This window comes from Pieris rapae, chromosome 21 (assembly GCF_905147795.1).
Source record: "Pieris rapae chromosome 21, ilPieRapa1.1, whole genome shotgun sequence".
NCBI lineage: Eukaryota > Metazoa > Arthropoda > Insecta > Lepidoptera > Pieridae > Pieris > Pieris rapae.
Genome location: NC_059529.1, coordinates 2,769,244 through 2,792,185, shown reverse-complemented (window position 1 = coordinate 2,792,185; position 22,942 = coordinate 2,769,244). Strand labels below are relative to the sequence as shown.

The 22,942-nt window shown below is 32.2% G+C and overlaps 1 protein-coding gene across 1 annotated transcript; it reads right to left on the bottom strand.

The window, feature by feature from the left end:
* Positions 1-832: 832 nt before the first annotated feature.
* LOC110995461 (neuropeptide CCHamide-2 receptor) lies at positions 833-19,536 on the bottom strand. Its single transcript, XM_045632914.1, has 7 exons — positions 19,331-19,536; positions 14,902-15,121; positions 12,352-12,515; positions 9,728-9,921; positions 7,871-7,991; positions 5,914-6,096; positions 833-2,169 (listed from the first exon to the last, which is right to left on the bottom strand). Exons 1-7 carry the CDS (start codon positions 19,534-19,536, stop codon positions 2,013-2,015), a joined length of 1,245 nt encoding a protein of 414 aa, XP_045488870.1. The 3' UTR covers positions 833-2,012.
* Positions 19,537-22,942: the final 3,406 nt, after the last annotated feature.

Here is a 22,942-nt window from a genome sequence, read left to right as displayed (position 1 = left end):
GTGCAGACATGATTTGGTTTCTATTTCTTAATACGTAGCCGAAACTGTTAGAGTAACCACACTTTAGAGTTTTTCTTTTTATAGAACAGGGGGCAAACGGGCAGGAAGCTCACCTGATGTTAAGTGATACCGTCGCCCATGGACACTCTCAATGCCAGAGGGCTCACGAGTTTACCTTTGTGTAACTGTAACTTCTGCCCACTTCTGGCATTTCCTGTACAATGAAAATTTGGAATTGCAGAATGATAAAAATCACATAACACCCATGTCGTTTTGTCACAAACAAAGAAATGAATAAAATAACATATTATTTGAAACATTTATTTGAAAATTTATTAGATGATAAATTTACATAAATATTATTTACTTAAGGCTTTACACAAAAATATATTTTACAGTTTCTTGGGTTTTATTTACACGTAGACCTATCTCGACTTGAAAGTAGCCTCGTCTCAATTAGCTAAAAAATATCATTTGTTATTACGTTTTATTTGTATTTAATAAGGGCAATCGCTAAAAATAGCCTAAAATAAATTAATTATTTTGATTGACGTTGTGTAAATAAAAAAGGAATTCCTCTGTAGGAAGTTGATGAAACGATGTTTCCTTTGGAGTAGTCTCTGGGGCCATGTGGTACAAGTGCACGGGTTAATCAAAGATTTACGTTGGCGTCTGGTAAATCAAATCAAATCAAAATTTATTTATTCAGTTTAGATGCGACTTAAGGCATGCTTATGAATGTCAAAAACGTTTACAAAATTCGCGAAAGAGCAAAACTACGCCATCCGTTCGCAAGACTACCAGGAGGTCTTGGTCTCTCTTCTCAGAAGAGAAGAACGGGCAAGTGCAAATAGGACAGCAAGTGCTCTGTTACCTTCGGAGAGCACCACTGATGGCGATCGTTTTATGTGGAATCTTGGTGTAATTATCTTCCATCTGTCCATCGCTGATACAAGGTGGCTTAGGCAAGATGCCTTAAGAAGAAGTCAAAAACTAAATTTGTATGAAAATTATGTCGACAAATTGTCATATAAATTCAGTTTTCGACTTTCTAGATACAGTAAACTCTAAGGCATCTTGACCATGACTCAGGATTTTTGCTATGTGTATCAGCATACAAGGCATATACAGCTAAAGTTTATAAACTATACTATAGTAAGAATTTCGATAATTAATTATTATTATAACGATAGCTTTCCTAGTCTTCTTATTAATTTTAATAAAATGATATAAAATCACGATTAACGATAATCATTTGGCAACTCACATAAATTAAGACAATTTTTAACTATTTGAGACTGAGGTTTAATAATGCGCAAGCAGTTGTTTCGCACTTATTTAACACTAAAGGATTACATTTATAATATGTACTATACATTCTAACCAATTAACACATTAATATATGGAATGGCGAAACTATATATTAAGGACTTAAACCTACTATGATTTTTATTATTTATTTGTAAGTTGATAATTTATAATTAGAAATATTTTCAATTAATAATAAATAATGATTACTTAAATTATATACAGTTTGACTAGTATATTTTACAGTTTACATTTGTGTAGAAACTAAATTTGTCTTTTTTGTTTCTTTCTGTCAAAAAGGTTTCCGCTGTGATAAAAAGAGACAAATGACTAGATTTATTACCGTTTATGAATTAATATAAACGCTTACAATTTGTATATAAACAATAGTGTATTAATTCTTGTTACGATTTTACACTTCAAATGAAAACAAACTTTGGTTCAAGCCAAACTTGGATAAATTATATTATTAATGGTAAGCCATTGAACAGAGTTTAACTCTTTAACTAATTAAATTAAAGAAACAGGTGTAGTGGACAAACATCCAACAGCCGCCCAATAAAATATTTTATTTAAAAATCCACTAGACATAGTTTAACGGCTCGCAATTCCTTGATCCAATTTCCTTCTAATACAAGGTCCTAAACAATAATAAAACTGTAAAATATTTTATAAAAATACAAGGAAAATAATTACAAACTAATTTATCTGTTAATACATTTTTCATTGACATCTGCGAGGAAATCATTGGAATCTCTGATGGTCATGATTGTGACACCATCACTGTTTCTGGATATTAAATTATTTTTCTTTTTACTTCCGTAGTCATAGTTGGATATGACGACGCTCTCTGTAGGGTTCCTGTTGACAATAAAGATATGTAAGTATATGTTATTGAAAGTAAAAAGTCTTATTTGCAAGCATTATGTATTTAGAATATGTAGGTACTAGAATTTAGGATGGTGATATTTTAAAACAAAAGACGAAACGTTGCGTTTAATTGTGATTAGACAAAAGGTAACATTGTTTCGGGTTTTAGCTAACTACAATACAATTTAAGAATACTTTGACATTATTTAGCATTAGTAACAATTAGGCTTTATCTTTAAATTAAATTGTACTTTATTCAATATAATATTATTAAATTTAATTAATCTATTAATATACTTCATTGACTCGTGTACTCCGTTTCGTATCTTTTGTTTATCAATGTTATCTGTTTTGGCTTTGAAACTTGTCTGTGTTTTTCCTCACGCAAATATAGCTTTTAATTGACTACAACTATAAAAAGTACTGAAACCACTATTGACTACCAAAGACTTAAGAAGCTATTTCAAAAGGTACAAAAATAATTATTACATACGTATATCTAGCAGTGGCGAAGAGTCCATACAAGCCGATTCCCACCGGGTTACCTTTCAAAAATCAGTTCCATATTCATACAAAAGTATTTACATTCTATTTCATTAACAAAGTATTATTAATTAAATGCCTGCGCGATTTACAATAGCAATAGTAATTCTTAGCAATACCCTAAGTATCACATTTCATTTTATAGTCGTAAATTAATCAGCGCGTCAATTTTTCGTACCTAAATTACATTAAAGGTAACTCGACGAATTACAGCTTATCTCGGCCAACGTTTTACTATGAGGCGAAAAGAGACAGAGCGTGTCAAACCATCTCTTTCTAATGCTCGCTAACTGTACGTAAAATTTAAAGAAAGATAAGGCTGATCGCGACCGGCTTGCAGTTCTCTCCTCTCCTCTATTAGAAAGAGACAAAGAAATTATTGTTATTGAACCACGGCACGGGAGAAAGAAAACACGACAAAATTAAAAAGAATTAGCGTTATAATGAAATCCTTCGCAAGTCATATTCTTTTTATTTTGGCATATTTTCGCGTTCCATTTCGTTTGGTTGAAAATAGATTATTTTTAGTATGTGACATGTGTTCCTATACCACTGGTGCGTGATAATTTCGTTTGTTATATTTTATATTTTTATTATTTATATATTTTTTTGGACCGGCTTCCCTTTGCCAAAATTTCACCCTTCGCCACTGATATCTAGTATATATATGTACGCACATGTAGTATTCATGTAATTCTGGGATGTAAAAAATCTGCCTTAAAATAGCATTTGATCTGTATACATTTTTAGTTATGTTTCCTCTATCTCATAATTCGTTTTACAAAGAGATAGACCCTTTGTAACTCTCAACAACAAATCTTCAGAACTTTGAAAGTTTTGTCAAAATCCTACAGTTGAGCGATTTAACGTAGCTAGACGTGAAAAGCTCTGTTGAACTTCCATTTTAAAGAAAAGTACAAGAAAGGGGCTAGGGCTACATTTTAAATAACATAACCTAAAATGTCTAATCGAATTTAAAACTAATAGTACAATTTTATAATTAAAATTGTCGTGTCACGTTTAAATATCATCGACATCAAAGCATCAACAATGCATATTTGTGTATTTATTCCAAGTTATAATTTTTGGAATAAACACTTGTTGCTTGTGCTACTTCAAGCCATATATGCCAATTATCTATTAATGCAATAGCGATAGCGACCCTCACTTTAATACGGTATGAAACCGTCGTCATTGTTACAGATGTTGATAGAAAAAAATATATAATTCCACTCCAAATCGTTTAATTTAATTTAAAACAAATTTATTTTTCAACTAATCGATCACTTTAATAGCACACAATCTTACGACATTAATATTATAGATTTACTTCTATTCTTTTTCCAGTAACCTTTATATAATAGAAAATATTGTTTAAGTAAAATAAATCAGTGGCGCTACAACCTCTTTAGGTCTTGGCCTTAGATTTCTGAATCTGTTTCATGATCATTTTAAAATCTAATATGCAAGTAGGTGATCAGCCTCCAGTGCCTGACACACGTCATCGACTTTTTGGTACTAAGTCATGTCGGTTTCCTCACGATGTTTTCCTTCACCGTTCGAGCAAATGTTAAATGCGCACATAGGAAGAAAGTCCATTGGTGCACAGCCGGGGATCGAACCTACGACCTCAGGTATGAGAGTCGCACGCTGAAGCCTGCACACTAGGCTAACACTGCTCAGAAAATATTGTTCATTCTTATATATTTCATGGTTTTAATTTTCAACACTATGTATTTATATAAGACCTACTCCATACTCTAATAAATAACAACTTAGAAGTAATGAGGTTCTACTATTCAATGAATGACAGACGTCTATTACTTATTTTTAACAAAACATATTCACTAAACGGTCTGTTGTATACTTAAGAAGTGATAGAGAAAACGGTTGAAAAATATAGAAGGAAGATATTACAAATTATTCGCGCAGTTTCAATACTGAATACACAAGGACTTTTCCGTTATTTTAAAAACGTGCAATCAACGGGTTGCATGGTTTTGCATAAATTAACTATACTTTTAAATTCGCTTTTTAGTTTGAAATTGAGTCTTTACGGGCTTAGGTCCTTTTTTATAGGGACTAAGAAATCGGTGATGGTTGTCAATTGTCACATTAATTGCTCCGTGGCGTCTCCAAAATAATTATTTGTTGTTCCAGGTCGTCCCTGGGCAATGTTTAGGCACATGTTCTACAGTTTGTTTGCCAGTATTGCAGGTATTGTGCTTGTAAAGACTACATGCCGTGTAAAAATAAAATAGATTAATTGTCACGACATTCATAGATAACAACTCACTAGATTCCAGTTAAGTGAGGTGCGAGTTAAAATCGCGGATTATCAGAATGCCAAGGCATATGAAACGCTTCTCTTTAATTAGCTTGAACAGCAATGGATACTGATGTCTCCCTGGACTTATCATTTATGATGTATGCGAATCTTTCTATGAAAATAATCAAGTATAAGTCATTACTTTTTAAACCTAACACCAAAACACGGACAAGTTTTATTGATGCAATAATAAAAACAAATTTAACAGTAACATTAAAATCAGTAATAACACAAGCTGCTTGAAATAATTGCTTTATTTTTATTTATTTGTGTTTAGTAGATTATTTATTTAACCGAATAATTGTCTAATCTTTTTTTCTTTCAGAGCATGTTCTATACATTTAAGTACCACCTGATAGAACAATAAGTTTAGCTGTCACTACTTTGACACGAGAATTAATAAAGTTCAAACGCCTATAAAAATAGCCAGTGTCGCTAAGGCCATTTTACGTAAATTAAAAATCTATGAAGTGTGTATAATATTTGCTTTACGTTCAAGTATTACGTAACGAATATCGGTGGGGGGGGGGTCTAAAACGTCACGATGTATGGCGGGGATTAAATTTTAGGGGGAATTAATATTATTTTCGAGATTCCGATACTTTACACCACATAAATGGCAATTTTTACGTTTAATGAGTCATTGGGTGTTAACGAAACGTTTTACTATTGGGTACAGAAAAACGTTACGGCTCGTTACAATGGGGGGGGGGGGTCAACAATCTCAAAAAATTACGTTTCGTAATACTTGACCGCTACCGTATTTGCATAAGCTAAGCTTCATTTCCACAGCCCATCTCGAAAATAATATTTATTAATATAGCAAAAAAATAATATTTATTTCCCAATTTAGCGTGTCATACCTATTACATCGAAGCCGCTGCGTGCTCCTAAAGGACGTTTCACAAATGGCTGTCCGAGACAATCTGGAGCTGCAGGTAGGATGTAGGGCACCACGGCGACAGCACAGGTACCTATTGAAGTGCTGTCTGAAGACACCACTCACGCAGTATAATGCTACTGGGTTGACGCATGAGTTGAGGAAGCTGTGGGTAAAGTATACATTAGAGGCAAGGGGAACCTTACTATCACATTTTTTAAGGATCTTAGAAGTAAAATATTCATAAATGTTGGAGAGACTGGGGCTGCCTGTGCCAAATAACCACACTGGGCGTGGTAAGCAGCGCCTAAGGCAGTGCCTCGAACGCCTACGAATTTACTCAGAGGAGCACCTTTTATGCGTGTCTTGCGCACCCTAAATATTATTACTTGTGAGACGGATATATTTAATTGCACCCTGGCTGAATTCACTAGAATTGTATTGTTTATATTCAGTTACAAAAAGATTTAGGTGTTTAGTTTTTATTGCGATCAACGATTAAATCAAACGATTTAAATTATGTTTTTAGTTTAGTTTTCTATTATATAAGTATTAAGTTGTTGTAAAATAGGAAATTAAGAACATAAATAAATCTTTCGGCTATCTTACTTTAACGTTGACCGAATGTTCGGTATTCGGTACTCAACATCATATCTATCAGTCATCTCCAATAGAGATATCAGATACACATAAAACCTCCATAATATGTATATTTAAGTAATAAAATGTGTATCAATAATGCGTAGCTAAATCTAAGCGAAAAGACGTCAAAAAATGAGTTGGTTGTACTACTACTCCATGTTTATAAATTATATTAAAAATAATATTAGAATGAACACTTTAAATTAAAAAATCTTTTTAAGTCTGATAAGAATATTATGAATCCGGAAACGGACGCTTTTCACGAGGGACAAACTTCATTTACGTTGTTTACAAGTTTAGTTACTTAAGTTCGGTAGGGTAGAGACATTTCTGAGGATGTTTTTATTTACATATTAATTTTTTTATAGAGTTTACGACATCATACATAATTCTAAGTCTACTGAATATTTTACAAAATCTTAAATTTTACACTTGAACCATCAAGATTGCTTTACAGATATCGTTTACGTAACATAGAACTGAGTTCCGAGGCATTCTAGAAAAATAGATTTAAAATGTACATTTAAAATTGTCTTGAAGGCTCAATGTCAGACTCTAGACGCCTCGTTTAGTAAAAGACAGGCGTAGAAATTTATTGTGACATTAGAATTTTTAAAACCATTACACCGAGTCTTTTAAATCTCAGTACGTGATTTTTTTATTTAAAAACAATAATTAATACATTATTTGACATTAAATCACAATTTATATAGGTTTTTAATATTAATATTTTTTATCTTTTTTAACCACACAGATGACTATATAATAGAGGAGTAGATAAAGCAGTGGTAATTGAATCGAATACCAAACTTTTTTTTTATTTTATTTTTTAAATCAATTGTAATGTATTGCCTTAATAAAGTGTTGCTTGGTTGTCTCATGCGCCTACGTCACCAGTCAGTACTCGGTCAGTACTCCCGAACGGAGCGGTTGTATATAGGACGATTATATAGGTGTTGTGGTGTTGGTGAGCCGTAAAACACTCCAAGAAGCTGGACATTACATCAATATAGTTTGCTTTCTAAAGAAAATCCTCTATTTTTCAATTAGTATCAAAATACGTGAACGACGATCCTGTACCGTAGATACACCAATTACAAGACAGTGATAAGGGTAACGTTTACCCATTTTCTCAACAGAAAGGAAAAGTTTGTAATCGTTTTCTTATACCGAAATATTAGCCAAAACATTAAGCGTTTCATCTTCCAAAACTTTCCAAAAGAGCATCAAAGTTACTGAAGTTAAAATGTAAATTTCTTGAAAATTCTCGACAACGAAGTTTGACAAACATTGCTTACCTAAGACAGAAACCCATTATTCTCATCGCGTGGATCCAGTCGTTGTAATCAGTTTGTGCAGTTGGCGATAAGTAAAACCACATTTCCAATGCGTGGTACGGTAGGAAGCATATGAAAAACACTGTAACAAATTAAGTAATCAATATAAACACAATAGGTGTTAATATAAAATCATTGCAAGGATTTTTGCATACAATAATTTTTAATATAATATCTTAATTTTTAATTTGAAATCGAATTCATATTTTTAATTATTCCTATCATTATTGCTACGTATATAACGGCGTATGGGACTCGAGTCACTAACTAATGTTATAGATGTTTAGACTCAAAAGTCTTGTCTTTTTTATTCTCGCCACACATTATTTATAAACGGGAATGTAGCCATGTATTAAAAATACTCTGCGATTATAAAACCTACATTAAATTAAGCTTAATTAAAGAGTTTTAGGCTTTTTAAAATAGTCGAAATAACTAAATAAAATGCATGAATTTAGTTAGTGCATGAATATCCTCTTAACCAATAACATCGATTCTATACAAAGATCGGTATGTGTAATATGAATATTAAACAAACTGAATTGATGTAATAATGTGATCCCATAGAATAACAAAGCAACAACGGTAGTCTTCTTAAGCGGCAAAGCGGGATGAGTTGCTAAGAGGATACCTGAAGTGACCCTTCTTACGAAGAGTCCCACAAACCTAAGAAGGCCCTTCTTTCAACTGCGGGGAATAAATACTTTTTCACTCTCGGTTATCAAAAATGCATTTAGTATATAGGTTACCTAAATTTTCTTTCCGCTCATTTGTTACGAAGAGCCTATATCAAGTATTATTGGAGTATAATGGAACCAATCTACTACTATACCTTTTGTCTTTAAATTTAAATTACAATACAACCTCTAAGCCCGTACAGTAATTGGTCTGAATTTGACAATGCCTATTAAGAAGCTTAAAATAATGTATAATATGTTGAGTTGCTTGTAATAAGTATGGGAAATGTCGTTACTTAATGATTGATGACATATCGTGTTGGTCATGTGTGACCAACACGATATCGCTTTAAAGATGCGATGCTCTTTGGAGGTCAGACTACATACAATATTCCTAATATTGTGTTTGAAATATTTAGGTTTGAAATTGACCAATAACCAAAAACTGAAGATATCAGTTTTACAGGGAGTTTGAGAAACATTAAATGTTACAGTCGAGGTGTTGTCTAGTAAATTATCATTTTTTGAAGTGTATGGAATTTTGTTATTGCAAATGGGGCATGTATGTTTATTATGTATTTACAATTTAATAAGACTAGATTTGTTTGCGATAAATTAAAATCGCCAACCCTAAAAAGTTTTCATATCTCTCTAATTGTATGGACTTTCTGTATTTGTTTGGATTATCCCCGCATTCCCGAGTGAGACATTTTGATGCACTTTAAATTAGTAGAATTTTTTTTCGTAATAACATGTATTGTTGTTGTTTGTTTGTTAATTGCGCATAGACAATTCGATGGTGGCACGCGTGGGTGAATTTTAGATCTTAAGAATAAACATTCATTGCTCGATAATAATTCGTGTCACTAAGCAATTTGTATGGAAAATCTTTGCTTTTGATATGTGTGAATGAAGAATGACTTAGGTTCTGTTTAACAATGTCCGGATAATTTCCAAAAAAGCTATTTATTACTTATTGGTAGGATAAAAACTATTTTTGCGTTTCACGACTGTCAGATAGCGCTATTCGCCATGAAATGCCAAGTATCTTATTCGGAACTTTCGAATAATTTATGTGTTGCATAGCTATTTGGTACTTTATCCATACATTGTGAAACAGGCCCTTAGTGTTAATACTTACCTATAACAAATATCAAAACCATGCATGCGACAGATTTCCTAGCTTTCGCCTGAGCTTCCCCTTGCCCTGCGTGTAATGCGCCTGGCATCTCTTTCGTACTGGCCAACAGCCTTTGAGCCATTAGAATATAAAAGAACGCGATTACCAGCAGTGGCAACGCGTAGTATATCAGTGCCTTAGCTAATGTCATCCATCTGTAACAAATATTGTGTTAACAAATTTAAAAAAAAAATACTTGCTACTTAGAGATACCGCTACTTAAAAAAGCGGGACGACTGATTTTGTTTAAGTAGTAATTTTAAATTCGAAGTATTATTTGTTGTTTCAAATGTTAAATTTCAGTCTACTTTAGTTTTTTATGTATCTTTGTCCATTAATGTACTTGCTTGTTCTCTGTTTCATGTACATATAATGATTATCTATGTAATCTGTTTTGTCTTATAATATGTATAAGTATAAGCTGTATAATTAAATAAATAAACCGTTTATTTTAACACTACACTCCAACACACGAACACCCACACAGTATATTATCTGTAATTCCATTGTACCTATTTAACCACTTCTTACCCAGTGTCGTATATAACCTGAGTTCGCTTTAGCATTGTTAAGGAGCCCCTCATCATTATATGACGACTACTTTTTGGCACAATGGCTAGACGCGACGCTTAAACTTCTAGTAGTGACGTCAGGCGCAGAAACTTCACAAAATATTGATAAAGCTTCGGAAAAGTCAGTCCTAAATGTGTTTGTATTTAATACTTAATTCTCCAAAATTCATTTTGGTTTCCATTATTATTGGTTTAAAAAAATAGTCACTTTTAAAGTTAAAATTCTCCTTAAAGTTCTATACTCCAAAGATTGTTTCTTGCAGTTTCATCAGATCAGAAATCATACCAAAAACAATATTTATTTATTTATAGAAACCATACTTAGCCAATCTTACCCTCATGATCATTGTTTTGAGAAGATTTAGGTCCAGGCTTAGCCGACTTGCGGCCAAGCCAAGTTTTCATAATCTGTAATTTGTAAGTCTGATTGTTTTTGGTGTGATCACAGAAAAAACTATTTCACTCATCTTTAAATCCAGATAAAAATTCAAAAATGGATTCATTGAAAGTACATACTTAAATATATAAACGTCATCTGAAAGTGCAAGAAAAATTGATTTGGGATTTGTAAGAAGAAATTAATTTAAAGATAAAAGAAGTTAAAAGTATTTTTTTAACCAATCAGAACGTTCGAAATTTTAAACTTATAAATGAATAAATATTCAGGTTGATTTTTTTCCCTTAGCAATCTAATTTCTCCGCTGTGGGAAACACTGTACTAAGGTTATTCATGCTAAATATTGCTCCTACTACTGAATCTTCATACAGTTATGACATATTTAAATAACCGTTGTATGAGCTGTTACAATGCTATCGAAAATAAACTTGAAGCCTTTGGAAAAGGTATTAAACATTTTGAAGAATCATTATGCCACAGATGTTCATGGGAAAGTTTTTCTTGTCCATAAGGTTCGTTGTATTAACGGAAATATATTAAAAGTTTTTTGTTTGATTTTACGCTCACATTATGCTATGAAAGATTGGGTTTTTAAGGCTACTATTTAAAAGTATTTTAAGTTAACAAATAATACTGTAATACTATAAAGAATATTAAGATATTATTTTTACAAAGTTAGAAAGGCAAATTTGCGTAGGATTTTCATGAAGGCGCCGTGTTTTTCCACCTGAGTTAATATGTCAAGACCTGTCTTAAAGTATTATTGTAGTTATGTAAGGAAATATACGGTATCTCATTTGAATAACTTTGAAACACGTTAAAGGAATAGAAAGATATTTTTTAATATAAAAGATATTTTTTAATTAAAATAAAAAAATGTTCAAAAAGGGCAGTCATTGCAGCCCTTAGACACCCATTTTTAGTTGGTGCGTTGCCGGCCTTTAAGGGAGTAAGTAAGTACGCTGGTATTTTAAATAGTTGGAGGTCGTATCTCTCGTCTCTATCATAGTTCGCTAGTTAGCAAAAGAAAATGGCTTGTGAAACAGACTGTGGAAGATTTCCAGCCATCAAGATGATGTGATGATGTGTGGTGATGTTGGTGAAATATAGAATTCATATATAGATTATTTTTATTTTATCACTACATAATAAAATGACGTATATTACTAATTCCTTTCTATTAATAACGGCTTTGCACGTGTTAGAAACTTTGTAATTGTGTTGATGTAACAACATCCCAAATTTCAAGTTCCTAAGTAGTGTGGTTTATGCTCTCCGTTGTGTAAGAAATAGTTTCAAATACATTAATAAAATCAAAAAAACGTAAGGCACTCAGAGACTGCCGCGAAAAAGTTATTGTATTACATCTTTTATCAACTTATGCAATTATAATTATATATGCAGTATTTTTTACCTTTGATATTCATTACAAGATTTTTTCTTTGATATTAATTCAATCTACCACTCTACCAGCCTAACATGTATAGCCTGTCTAACACTAATGAATAGTGTATACTGTATCACGTATTTAGCAAACACATACAATTGTTCAAGTTTTTAATGTTTAATTTATTTAGGTTGTTTTGCGTGGTGGCTGCGAAACCGGAAATGCATACTTAGGATAATTTGTCCATCCAGGTGGATACGGCGAGCAATACAGAATAGTGACATTGTTATGGATATGAGCCGTCGAAGTGTTGGAAAATATCGCTGCCGGAGCTGCAAACAGCAAAGCGGCCGCCCAGATGAATGTGGCGCAAACCAATGGCAGTTTGCGTAACTGTAACAAACGTCATTTATCATTGTAGAAGAATGTGTGTAGCACAGACCAGTACAGTACACAATAAACATTTCGTACATTCAAAGAGGTTTTAATAAACCACATAATCACTTTCGACCAAGTTAATTTGACCGATCAGAGTGAGACTAAAATTTTGGACGAGAGTTGAACGCGGGACGATTTGACACTGCTGACAGATGGACACAATTGACATTGAATAATTAAGGCCTGTAAGATGTCTATGGTAGCCCTACTTACCTATGAATGTATATGAGTGGAATATATTTTAGACATTTTGGAGAAATCTTTTCGGAAGTTTTCTTAACAAAATATGTTTTAAAAACAAATGTTGCTAATCTAATAAAATAAATTGAATCGTCCTCCTTAATAAATCCTGTAATGTACATAACCATATAATTAAGTTTTTGAATAGTTATGCTACTAGAATTTTCTGTATCATAAAAACTAGTAGTAGTTTCAAAAAAATTCGCGTCATATGATGACGATATATATATATATATATATATATGTGAAACTAATTTCTCATCCAATGGTTATTCGTTGGATGATAGTGTTGAAATAGCTGCTGTTGAACTAGCACAATTTATTATTGTAAAAATCTTACTTAAAAAATGATTAATTTAATCAACAAATTTGACATTTCCTTCCCTCTTCGTCGCAACTTATTACTTAATACTTAAAAAGAATAAGTTGCTCTGACGAGCTTGATAACATGGAATAACGAAATAAATCCTTATATATGGTGTTGTTAAGATGTTCACACGCATTTCTTTCTCTATTAACTTCAGATATGGTCTCAGATACTCCCTTACAAATTATATTACTCTCCACCGTCAGTTATCGGAACTTATTTTTTCAGTGTCACTTGGGATTTGTGCGAATTATATTATAACTTGTACACTGTTGTATGGTACAAATGGCGCGCTGCGCGATCGCTTTTTAGTCAAACAGATCGCAGGTCCGAACCCTGGCTAATGCACAATGGATATTCTGTCTATTGCAAGTTTCACACTCGCTCGTACAACAAAAACATCGTGAAGAAACTTTGCCCCATATATACAGTAGCACAATAGTATAACTAACGTGATTAGATGTCCCGTGTTGAACTTGTTATATTTGTTTTAAAATAAGTGTTGTTTTATGATTTGCTTTTTTAAAAGAGTACCGAGAGTTTTTTACGCCGGCATTTTCTCTCGGCCTACACCCTCTGTCTTCTTTGCCGATGAGTAGGGATGCCTACAGGTTCAAATTTATTGACGTGGAATAAATGATATCTGTTTGTTATGTTCCATAATAAACGTATTTTTTTAACGGAATTGCCCCTTTTTCCAATTCCCTTTTTCCCGGTTTCCCAAAATTGTCCCGTTTTAAGAAACCGCGCGAAAACTTAACGCAACAGAATGTAAATGATAACGTGCCAAGAGTTTCATTTTTAGTTGAAATCACCATTTATAGTAAAATAAATTTGTTTTTCTGATAAATATAAGTATAACTAAACATTTTGGGTACCCATATTTTGTGATTTTTCACTTTTAACTTCTACACTTAGAATTCTAAATAAATGACATAAAAAAGAGTTTTTTTTTTCATTTACTATTTAATATTTGACCAAAATTAAAGCCATGTCCAACCAAAATCTTCCGTCTTTTTTCCTTTACAAATATTTGAAACTTTTTGCATTTTCTAATGTTGGCGATCATCATGGCTACTTTAATTTTGGATGCCGCGCTTCTGAACAGTGACGTGGTTCTTTGGCCATACCGTTGTCTAAGGTTTTTACCAAGACCAAGACATGCGTATACAGCCTGATCTCCTTTTACCTGCCACTTTGCCTTGTATAGTTGTTTCACTGTTTATTGGCTTTTCTTTTACTGTATATTTTAAATACTAAGCTTTTGTACCGCATAAGAGTCTGGTAACCTACAATACAGGAATATCCTAGTGTAACCAGCGTGTCAAATTATTTATAAAAAAAAATATTATTTATATCTCTAATATTATATTAAATTCTTGTGTCACGGGGTTAGTAACCGAACTCCTCCGAAACGGCTGGACCGATTCTCATGAAATTTTGTGTGCGTATTAGGTAGGTCTGAGAATCGAACAACATCTATTTTTCATCCCCCTAAACGTTAAGGGTGGTCCACCCCTAAAATTTTTTATTTATTTTTTAGAAAAAAATTTTCGTTTTTATTTTTTTACGATACACCATACAAAAATACATGCAACCCTAAATTTTCACCCCTCTACAATCATCCCTTATGGTTTTTTTTTGTTAATTATAAACTTTAATTTTTTGGCACAAAAACATGGCAAAACAACGTTTGCCGGGTCAGCTAGTAACATATATATTACTAATACTTACTTGTAATTTTCTAAATGGATTTACGATCGCGCAGTACCGTTCAGCTGACAATGCGGTCAACGTGAAGACAGACACTCCGATGCTGATGTCTTTGCCGGTTTCAGAGAGCCTGCATATGACTTCACCCCATGGCCATGACTCCAAAGTGTAGATTGTGGACACGAATGGAACACAGATCAAAATGACTAGAAGATCTGCCAGTGCTAGAGAGAATATATACCTGTTAAAGAAAGAAAGCATTATTTATTTGATGTTTTATAATTTATTTTATTCTGAACAACGGGTGTCCCTATCGAACAATCGTAACTGTAAGGAAAAATAAAATACTTGCGATGCATAAGAAGTAGAAAACTGCATATGATATACGTATATATATAACTTAAAAACAAAGATAAAAATAAAATATAATCATTCATAGAATACTTGAGACACGACTATTTCTAAATTATATTAAAGATACGATAATACAGTAGAATAGAAGTTAAGGGGCTATCTTAATGGATATAAATTTTAAAATGTGAACCTGCTTTGCGCATTACAAAATATATATAATTATATATTTTGTAACTAAATCACGTCTAAGCTAGTATAGGAAAACTATTCTCTTTTTATCACGGCAGTAACGAATACAAACTGTTAATATCTTTAAGTTACTTTAAGTTACTTTAAGAAAGTAAAGCTTTATTCTACCCCTTTGCCGTTGGCCTATAATTAATGAGATAAAATTTCATGTTGATATTAACAAAACACACAATATTTTTTTAATCTGCATCCCAATATCCAAACCCTACGAAGACAATCCATTTTTGGCGACGGATAGAATGCAATCTCTTCGCTCTTTTCTCTCATATTCTACTCATATTGATTACTCATATGATTGACAATATATAAACAAAAATAAAGTAAATAAAACCGTACAAATAATAAAAAATATACATGTATATGTTTAAAACACATCAAATAGCATTATAATTATTAAAATCTAAAGATATTGGCACAATTGAACTGTCATTTACATAGAAAGGTCTATCCACATACACCGATCCGACCTAACATGGATAACATGTATCGACAGATAGCTATTACATTTCGTCAATCGGTCATTGGCACACTTTTATTATTATTTGGATTTAGATGTCTATCTCAGATGGTCAAAAATAGATTAATTATTATATTATTGGGTAAATAGAGGAATTGACTGTTTTGATTCAAGCAAGGAACATTGCAATTCTAAACGGGAAAGAAAGTGGAAAACGTTTAGTACTAATTCTTGTAATTGTATTGAGAATTCTTACAATATCCGTTCTGAAGAAAAACTCATTAATGCGCTCCACAAAGCGAATTGATTAAAACTATGGTTGGAAAAACTTACTACTATATATAGAGTATATGTTATATTATTTAATTTCTTAGGAGCAGGAGGCCATAGCGTACCGGATAAGAAGAAGAACCAGTGAAAAAAAAACATTGTGGGAAACCCAGATGTAGTAGTAGTCATACATCAACTTACGCGAAAAATTAAAACAAAAACACAGATATTAAAGTAGGATGACCGTTTATTATCAAAACACTTTTAGTATCTCAGAAAGGAACATAGAAAGTAGATATTAACTTTGAAACAAATTCAGAACTGCAATATATAGTAGATTGAGATAAAAAACCTTTGCACACAACTGGGTTTTTCATTTTAAAAATATCGTTGGAAATTACTTTTTCGTAACCTCAACTTCGATGGATAAAAGTGCTCCGTCTAAATTAAATTAATTTAAACTTATTCAATGTTACTAAATAAGAAAAACTTCTTATGTAGGGACGTTTGTAAGCACACTTTTACAATTACGATATAAGAAAACTTTCTCCACTCTTATTCCTGAGGTCGTAGGTTCCAAGCTCGGCGGAGCACCGAACTTTGACAATCACCACTTTGTAGGAAAACGTCGTAAGGCCCAAAACCAGCATCCCTAAGGCCCAAAATGTGGACGGTATTTACAAGGCATGAACGACTGATCATTTATTAGAAATAAAATATCACTGAAAGCCCAAGATTAAGGATTTTAGCACCACCACTTTGTTCAAGACTTGTGGTCATAATAATGGTTGTGTATAAATAAAAATACACATGTCAGAAGTGAAACTTCTATGTAAACTAATTATTACTAAAAAGCCCCAATAGTTGATAATGTACCAGTATATGGTCACTCTATATATTCCTATATATATATATATATTCACACTGTTAACACACTGTATATGTTTTGCGACAGATTTGCCATCGAAAGTTCTAATATGTGAACTACATGATCATCCTAAATATCACACTCGTTATAACGAAAATTGTGTTGTAGACCACTAAAAACTTACCACATATCTATATTATATAAATCTTAGTTTAGCGAATACGGTTTGAACAATAAAAAAACATTATTTAACTAAATAAATCATTATCTCGCAAGAGACTTCATTCCAACGAAACTGTTATTTGTTCAACTATTTGCATCTCCACAGAATCAGGTGTTAAATCTTGGTTTATTTTCTATTTGTCGATTAAAATTAGATGCACATCGAGATAAAGCCAAAAACGGGTTCGCTCTGTCAATAACAACTAGTGCAAAGTAAAGCCGATACAATTCAACCCATTCAAAGATTTATTTATTTAGGAAACAAAACAGATACATCGCTATAAATTTAAGAGTAAAAATAAACACATTGGATATAATAATATAGTGGAAATGATATTCACAAAAAGTTTCACTAGTAAAAAAAGATACAAAACAAAAGAAAAATTGACAGCACAAAATGTATAAATCAGAACGACAAATATACATAACATAGTAGCTATACTTAAAGAAGAAACATGCAAGACTTTAAATATTAATAGCTATTTTAACTTATTTTTAAATGAAGCAGTAGCGGAGTCCGAAAATAATAATTGTAAAGGGTTTAATAAAGATTGAAGTTCAATTGTAATAGTTTGGAAGTACAATACTCTGATACTTACAAGTATACTCCTGTGTAATATAAAACGCAAATAGCCAGTCTCAATGGACTGCCGCCATCGCCGAAACGATCGACTTTTTAAAAGGGACGTCTAAAATAGAAATGGGGTTGCGGCACGTTACATACAACAGCGTGCCATAACACGTTTTGAGACCCCACGCTCATATTTTGGACAATTTTGTCATAGTATAGTCTTATTAACATAACTTTTATACATTTAAAGAACGCTTTTTAACATCAAGAAAAGAGCGTACCAATTCTTAAAAGGCCGGCAACGCACTCGCGAGCCCTCTGGCATTGAGAGTGTCCATGGGCGGTGGTATCACTTGACATCAGGTGAGCCTCCTGCCCGTTTGCCCCCTGTTCTATAAAAAAAACAGATTGAAGCTATGTATAATTATAAACTTATAATTATTTTACATAATTTTAAATTTTACCCGACGTTTCATGTGTAAAGCACAGCGTGCGTGGTCACGGTGACCGAAGACAAAAGGTGTTAATGTCAAAAAGTATCACAGCTGTAGTTTTCCAGGTAAAGCACAGGAAACGTCGGGAAAAAAATTAAATTTATGTGAAATAATTGTAAGTTTATAATAATACATAGCTACGATCCGTTAAAAAGTTTTTTCTTCATATTTGTTATTCTGTATTATACTCTCACCACCATGAGTTTTTTTATGAAGTCCCTATATATGTATAAAGAAAAAAAATCTCATCTTGATTAAATAATGTACTTAATATGGCGGCTGATTAGCTTTCATGTCGTGGTGGGCTATTGGGTAGAAATTTGTAATCCCGTAAGACTTTTGATTGGAAGAAACCTCTAATTTTTTCTTTCAGTGATTAGCAAACACTCATATACGCTAGAGAGTTCATTTCTTGTTGGAAAATAAATTCCATAAAATACATCACATAATTTTCTATCATACTGTCTTTAACGCTTTATTTTATATAGCTATTAACATATGATTTCTTCACGGATCTTACAACCGAAGCATTAAGTAATGTTTAAAGAACTTTATTTCTCATTACAAAACAGAAATATTTTATTTACATGAGAAACTTAATATTAATATGTATATATTATATACGAGCGAGATACACGTCGCCATTAGCCGTAACAATTTTAGTCAGCTATGTTCATTCTAACATGCATCGTTAATGCCTTTTTGAATTTGTCAAACACTCCAATATTGCGAATTTGAGATGGTAATTGATTAAATAATTGCACACCCTCATACCTAATAGATTTCTTCAAATAATTTGTACGCGGCTTCGGCAAGATAAGCAAAATTTGTTAATTAAGTAAAGATGTACTAGTGCAACACATTTCTATGCCATGATATAACATAGTCTTATGCAGCCTAATTATTCACAAGTCATTATCCTATAAATGTATGAATAGCGCTGGAATAGTCAAAACAATACTTACGTGTTTGGTGCATTCCTCATGCCTCTATGTCTTACGTACACTATAACAAGAGTTCCATTTCCCAGGACGCCCACAATGAAAATGATCGCAAATATAACAGGAACAAGATACGTCTCCACCCGATCTTTATAGGGCGTATATTCGCTGTCAAACAATGTCGAGTTGTCGTCGAAGTATGAGATGTTCGTGCTCGCAGGGGTGTACATTGTTCTGAAACAAAAATATGATTTAAATCCAGTCTTTTTTTTGTATGTTTAACGTTCTATCTTAATATATATATTTCTTGTGTGCGTGTGTATGTGACTGAACTCCTCCTAAACGACTGGACCGATTTAGACGAAATTTTTTGTGTGTGTTCAAGGGGATCTGGGAATGGTTTAGATTCACAATTTTGTCCGCTGGACAATGTTTTTTTAATTAATTTTCAATTTATTAGTTGTTGTTGATTTTGGAATGTTTTACATTGGATCCGACAGACGGCGGCGCTGCCATCGCAGTGTCAAATTTTAAATAATATTCGAATTTTAATTTTAATCTGTCCCGAAATTTAAAAAAAGTTTTGTTATCATTGTGTTATATCGTGTGTGACCATGTGCTGGATCGTTAGATATTGTCATGACATTTGAATAATAATTTTCATCAAAATGGCTTATTAAAAATTGAAATTTTGAAATTAAAGACGTGTAGACAGGACAACGTCTGTCGGATCCGCTAGTATATATTATATATTACCAAGTAATTTTTTACCATAGGTATTTTAACTTTACCATTTGACATTGACCTTGTGCCAGTTTTATGTTGAACCAAATTAGTGAAACGATCCTGTTTACTATGATTGTTAACATGTAGAAGATATTTATGTTTCCGGCTAGGCAGTAAAATTTTACAAATTTTATATAGTTTAGAGTGATCACCTATACATTGATTCTTTGTCTTTTTATTTACGAGTAATTTAAAAAAATTGTTTGCAATAATTATACTTATCTATGTATGTTTTAAATGTTAATCCATAGCAATCAAAAGCCTTGCTTGTTATGGAAACATTACAGAATATAAACATTTTAGAATTGGCATTGGGACTTTAATCTATCTATATCTATACTAATACTAATCTATACTAATATTATAAAGAGGAAAGGTTTGATTTTTTGTTTGTTTGTATGAATTGAATAGGCTCCGAAACTACTTGGCAGATTTGAAAAATTCTTTCACTGTTGGAAAGCTACATCATTCCTGAGTGACATAGGCTATATTTCATTTTCAAAAAAAATAGGCATCCTTACTAAAATTACGATAACATTAACATTTGTTTATTATTTGATACAATTCTAACAGATGGCGCTGAGTTAAAGGTAGTTTAGTTTAGGTCCGTGTCGTGGTACCAACGTTTCACATAAGTTCTCCTACGGTTTCCCTTGATTAATTTACTACTATGTAATATAACAAAAACCTTAGCCACAGCAACGCTTGGCCGAGTCTGCTAGTTCTTAAATATAAGGACTAATTTTAGGTATTGGATTATACGTAACACTAACACAATGTATAAATAAAGTGCCAAATAGCTATGCAACACATAAATTATTCGAAAGATAAAAGTTCCAAGTAAGATACTTCACATTTCATGACATATAGCGCTATGTGACAGTCGTGAAACGCAAAAATACTGTTTATCCTACAAATAAGTAACAAATAGCTTATTTGGAACTTATCCGGACATTGTGAAACAGGCCCTAAGAATACTTATTCTTAAATAATTGTTGTAAACATGCACAATGTACCACGGAATAAATGTAAACTAATTGAAAGAAAGAATTTCTATAAAGTAGAGTGCACTGGCCCCCACACTAGGATTCCCTGTGTTGTGGGCAGCCAGTCTCTTCCTTTTACATCTAAACGTTACTTAATTAATTAATTTTACTTAACAAATTTATACCTATACTATTTTTGTACGATAAGAATGTTTTCTGTATCAGTATAGGACAGCTTAACAAGATATTTTTTGAGATTTTTAGTGAAAGTATGTAAAGTGATTTTTGAAATGTTAGTGATAATTTTATTTTGAATGAAGTGGTTAAAGATGAATGGGCCTCGGAAGGAGAAAAAGCGTTGAGCGAAAAAAGTGCGATTTTTAGGTTGCTTATATAAAGGTTTGCGTTTGGTTAGATTTGGTGTATTTACAATGTAATTACCCACAAGACTCCCTGTGGGGACAAGCGATAATTTTGTCACAGCCATATTTCTGTCATGAAGAGTTATTATTCATTTATTATAATGATTATTTATTGATTAGTCTTGTTAATGTTGTTCTACGACCACAGCCCCAGTATTATGGATGCGTTGTTGCGATAAAAATCTTCGCACTCTTCAGTACGTGCGATACTAAACTTTTTGTTCAATGATGTTTTAGCCGGTTGTTTTGATAAAAGTCTGGAAAAATCTTGTCTATGAAAGAAAACGAAACGAATAGAATTAAATACACCATAGCACTGTTCATTAGCTTGTGAAGCACAGACTACTAATACGAGCGAGCTTGAACGTGAAATTCGATTAGACTTTGCAGTCTCAAAGTAAAAGGTCACGATACAGTTTGTGCTTTTTATGCCATAAATATATAAAGTAAAACAGTGCCAATTTCAATCACATCTATGAATAGTTTTAGTAGTTAGAACAGTTTAGTATAAATTAAGGTATAATGTTTGTGGAGAAGGGTTCATCTTGTGGATACATAGAACGCGTTCTATTATACTGTGCGTAAAATCTTAATATATATAAATCTCGTGTCACAATGTTTGTCCTCCAATGGACTCCTAAACCACTTAACCGATTATAATAAAATTCGCACACCATGTGCAGTTCGATCCAACTTGAGAGATAGGATAGTTTAAATCTCAAATTATAGTCGCAATTTTATTTTATTGCAAATCGTTTGTCTATAATTTGATACATTTCTAACAGATGGCGCTGTGTTAAAAGTATCAAAGTTTCACATATTAAGCTATCTACCTTTCAAGTTCTCCTACCGTTTCCTATGAATAGTTTACTACTGTGTAATATAACAAAAACCTTAGCCACAGCAACGCTTGGCTGAGTCTACTAGTATTAATAATATTTATAAATTAAGGTGCGTTAGACTTGAAGTATAAAATAGCGTAAAAAATTGAATTATAAACTCCATTTTTAAAGACTCCAAAGTCTACCAAAGAAGTTTTCAATAACAAATACATTTGTATTAATTGGTATTTCATAGTTATTGCATATATGTATGAAGGTCCCATCAAGCTAATTATTATTTGAAAGTTGTCACAGTAAACGAAGACAATACAATTTCAAAATATATTCAAAACGTAGTCAAACATTACGAAGTACTATCCGTGAATAATTTGTATTCATTGGACGAATGGATATGTCGAATACAGAACGTGTTACAAACTGATATGAGGTTTAATAATGTTTATTTTAAGCCTCATATTTAACTACGTATTTTGGACCCACTCTGGGTTGAAAATATAATCCTCAAATATGTTAAAGAATAGGTGATACACTTAGTATTGTCTTTTATTAACATAACTTTTACACATTTAAAGAAAAACACTTTTTTAACGGATTGAAATT

Coding starts and splice junctions, on each gene's coding strand:
- LOC110995461 (XM_045632914.1), bottom strand. CDS start 19,536: ATGTACACCCCTGCGAGCACGAACATCTCATACTTCGACGACAACTCG. Junction 15,122..19,330: donor ATGAGGAATGCACCAAACAC/GTAAGTATTGTT, acceptor TTTCTTTAACAG/GTATATATTCTCTCTAGCAC. Junction 6,097..7,870: donor ATAATGGGTTTCTGTCTTAG/GTAAGCAATGTT, acceptor CTTTACCCACAG/CTTCCTCAACTCATGCGTCA.